At 47.0% G+C, this 4,380-nt stretch overlaps 1 protein-coding gene across 1 annotated transcript in view; it reads left to right on the forward strand.

The window, feature by feature from the left end:
- Positions 1 to 4,380, forward strand: part of LOC132467850 (A disintegrin and metalloproteinase with thrombospondin motifs 16) — a 65,125-nt gene that overhangs the window by 3,577 nt on the left and 57,168 nt on the right. The window contains 1 exon segment of the mRNA XM_060065412.1: positions 729 to 1,126. Coding sequence (XP_059921395.1) covers positions 729 to 1,126 — 398 coding nt within the window.

Consider the following 4,380-nt stretch of genomic DNA (forward strand, 5'->3'; position numbering starts at 1 on the left):
ACAGACAAACAGACAGACAGACAGACAGACAGACAAGACAGACAGACAGACAGACAGACAGACAGACAGACAGACAGACAGACAGACAGACAGACAGACAAAGGACCCTCAAACTGAGCTTTTTCTTGCTAAAAAGTGGATGATTCAAAGACCCCCTTTCCAGTTGACTTTGTATTTGTCCTCCAAAAATAGTCAAACCATTGGTTTGGATAATGAAAAGCCAAGGAACACAATGATACAGGGATTCCCATTGCCATATACTTCCAATTGTCCTTCTCGTGATTATATGAAATTAGGTGAAATTCGGATTTCTTCCTTCCTGGACCGAACATAAACTGCAGGAAGACACACAGGGTTTATTTCACGTTTTACTGGCACATCTGTTTGGAGAACCCCACGTGATTCTATGCCAAGTTCAGTTTTATCCGAAGCATGTTGTAGCTAAAATCCATTATTTGCAAATAAAAATAAAGAAAAACCAATGTACCACTGCAGGGAGTTCAATTACAAATCATTAAATAGCTAAGAAATGCAGAAATGTGGCCAGCTTTATTTGCGATTTTATTACCTTTCTTGGTAGGACTATCATTACATACGCTATCATTATTTATCTCCACACCCTAATTCTTCCTTTTTGTGTTTATAGGTCTCACAACAATTAACCCTAATAACTGTGAACTTTTAACCCATGAATGCTCATTGTCCTCTCTGAACCCAAACCCTTACAGAATACGAGATCGTAGCTCCGTACGAGGTGGATCACCGAGGCCAGTTCCTGTCCAACCAGGTCAGCCACAAAGAGCGAAGGAGACGCCGCAGGTCGCTACCGCAAGACACCCGCCCGCGGACGCCACCCGACGCCGACGCTAGCGCCGATGCTAACGCTTGGGAGGGCGGCGAAACGGTCCACTTCCGGCTCAGCGGCCTGGGGCAGGACTTCCATATGGAGCTGAGAGAGGCCTCCGCGGGGCTCATCGCACCTGGCTTCAGCGTCCAGGTCCTGGGAAAGCACGGCGACCGGGGCCCCAGGGCGTACTACAACCACCGGGAGGACCTCTGCTTTTACCAGGGGTCGCTGAGGTCAAGGGTCAACTCCTCCGTGGCCCTCTCTACATGCGCGGGGATGGTGAGTCTATGATCGCCGCCGCACACGCCCCCCGCAGTCTGCTCGTTGGGTGGGTTTGGAACGGCTGGTGGGGGGGGAGGGGGTCAAAGAAGGTAAAGGGGGGATGGGATGGTGGTCACCGGTGCGTGTGTGCGTGTGTCTTTGTTTGAATGTGAGCGTGGGTGTGCGTATGCGTTTATGTTTGTCAAGCACTACGTTGGTTCCTGTTTTTTTTGTTCGCTTCAGGTCTTTTGGAGTAACAATCTTGTCATGTGGATACCCACGAGCAACAGTCCATAAACAAAGGCTATGTAGGGCCGGGGGATCTTAATTGCGGAGAAAGATGTACAAAAAGGGTTCAACCTGCAGATGGACAACGGCTTGTTTCTTCTAAACCTCTATGTGTTCACAGTGAGAGTTGTGAAGTCGAGAAGGTGCCCGTCACACACAGTGAATTAATATCGCCTTGGGTGAATTCATAACACACTGCGTCTCTTTAGAAAGTGACTTGTCTTGTCCTTGACTCTTCTTAAGTGGGCTAGCCATAAGTCCATAACCATTGAGACCCTCCCTCAACTTGAGCCATTCATCATCGAGTGAGGTTATTGCGTTTGTGAGAAGCATGACGTAGTTGTCGCTTTTATGCAGGCGACTCTCGTCGCAAACAGGGATTTTTGAATTGCAAAATGTAGTCCTGGGGGTTTTCACCGTGGACCCCGGCTGTTGCTATAAAGGTCCGTCACTCTCGATATATGAACAAAGGAGAAACGACACAGTCACCGTGACATGTAGCCGTTTTAAAGCCTAACCAAGAAGAATTGGGGGCGGTTCCACCCATACAATCAAGCTGTCACTTTAACCCTCTTAGTTGTCGGAGCCAAACTCACTGCAATAACACAGACATAATTCACTCAGTGTGCTGTGGGCAGTCTCCCAGTTCAAGCCTCTGTCTCTTCTGAAGGACAATGAGGGGGATTCTCTGAAGGGCACGCCAGGAGATGGCGTGAAGTAACGAAACAGCACACACTATCTCCACGTAACCAGACAACCTTTTAATTGTGAGTGAAGAGTTATAGTTTGAGAGATATTTTGACAAAATTGATGTGCTGTTAACCATCCATGCAATGGGTTTCCGCATGTCTTTTTACAAATCAAGGGTCCTTCCTTTCATTTGTTTGATGACATGTTGTTTGCGATGGCTAATGACGTTTCAGCTGGTGCATGGTCTTTTAAAATGCCCATGTATAATCTGAATGGTCTTGGTTTGTTCACTGCTTGTACTGTTACACTGTGAAAGACCACTGCTGTGTCTGAGAGTGCCCGGTACATCTACACAGAGGGCATATTTCCTCTTGGGGGAATTCTTACTCCTGTGTGTGTTTTGTGTGTGTGAGTGCTGCGTATATGTGATTTATTTGTATGTATGTATGTATATATTCAGAAATGTGTGTGTGTGTGTGTGTGTGTGTGTGTGTGTGTGTGTGTGTGTGTGTGTGTGTGTGTGTGTGTGTGGTGTGTGTGTGTGTGTGTGTGTGTGTGTGCGTGCGCCGTGCGTGCGTGCGTGCGTGCATGCATGTGAGCACATTTTTTGAACTGAATCCACTAAAAAGAACGAGCCAAAGGCCTAGAGGTCAGAGCGACTGTAAATCTGGTTCTCACGATTTGGCCCGACTGCAGCCGGGTTGCAGTATCAATGGGAATATGATGTTTGCTCTGCTCTGAGTCAGAGGGCTGCAGAGAGGGAGATTACTAGGCCCAAGGCCAATATTGACAGAAAATATGCTATATGTGGCATGTATTTTCTCTCCGAAACTATATAGTTTGTGATGTTTTACAAACATTACTCTAACATGATCAGAAAGCAGATATCACTGTGATTTATAGACTCATCATTTTGTCCATAAAAGTGTCCCCACCAGAGCCCAAAGTTGTCAAACGTGATTTTAAACATTGGGACCTTTGTCTAACATGCAGTAACTGAATAATTTAAAATCAGTCATTCAGAGCATTGGCTCCTGAGAAAATGTCCCAAGCAAGCGATAATAGCTACATTTTCAGACGAATAAATCCACGAGTAACTCCAATCCACGTGTCTGTGTGTGTGTGTGTGTCTATGTTTGTGTGTGTGTGTGTGTGTGTGTGTGTGTGTGTGTGTGTGTGTGTGTGTGTGTGTGTGTGTGTGTGTGTGTGTTCTTGTGTGTGGGTGTGATTGTGTTTGTGTGTCTGTTTGTGTGTGCGCGTGTGTTGAACCGCGCACACATGTCTGTGTGTGTCTATGTGTGAGTGTGTTTGTGTGTGCGTGGACCGCGCACAAATGTCTGTGTGTGTGTGTGTGTGTGTGTGTGTGTGTGTGTGTGTGTGTGTGTGTGTGCATAGCCTTAACCCCAAATGTCCCAATCATGGTCAAAGTGTGCGTGCTAGCAGGACAGCAGATCTCACGGGAGTCCTTGGGTCTTTGGCCAGCTGCAGCCGGGACCAGGTAAATATTGACCTGGGGCTGCTGGATCAATAGCGGCTATTGATTGGCCAATGCACCTGGAGCTAAAACATGATGCGGACAGATGGGACTGTTCCCTTGAGACACCGTTCCCAGAGAACAAATGACCCTCTTACCTTGCTGAGAACATGCACTAGTCATATGTCTCAGGCAAAGTTTGTCAAAGTCAAAAGCAGGAAGAAAGGCAATAGGTATTTTTTCTAAGATTGATCGTTTTTCTTTTGACATCTGGGGCTCGACATTTTATTTAATTGTTGATGCGGGGCCTTCGATTAATAACTTACGATACTACAGCACTCAGTGAGTAATTGTAAACCCATGTGGTTTATGGACTTTCAGCCGTTCGCACATGTCATTCGGAGATCTGGTTAGCTTCAGGAACGATGACCGGTCCCATGCTCGTTTGATGATTGAATGGGCGGGCGGGGGTTTTAATGCAGACATAGTGAGTGAATGGCTTTTACAATGGTAGTCTGGAGGACTGCATGGAGTCGTTGATTTCCATATGATTTCCAGACTGATGGAGATGGTATGTGAGGTAATGAAGGTATAGAGAGAGCGCGAGAGAAGAGAGAGAGAGAGAGAGAGAGAGAGAGAGAGAGGAGAGGGGGGGGGGGGGGGGTAGAGGGAGAGATGAGAGAGAGAGAGAGAGAGAGAGAGAGAGAGAGAGAGAGGGGGGAGGGAGTGAAAGAGAAGGGGAGAGAGTGAGAGGGAGAGACCCTATCCTGATCGAGATGGTATGTGAGGTAATGAAGGTTTAGAGGGAGAGAGAGGAGAG

Source organism: Gadus macrocephalus, chromosome 11, assembly GCF_031168955.1.
Source record: "Gadus macrocephalus chromosome 11, ASM3116895v1".
NCBI classification, from domain to species: domain Eukaryota; kingdom Metazoa; phylum Chordata; class Actinopteri; order Gadiformes; family Gadidae; genus Gadus; species Gadus macrocephalus.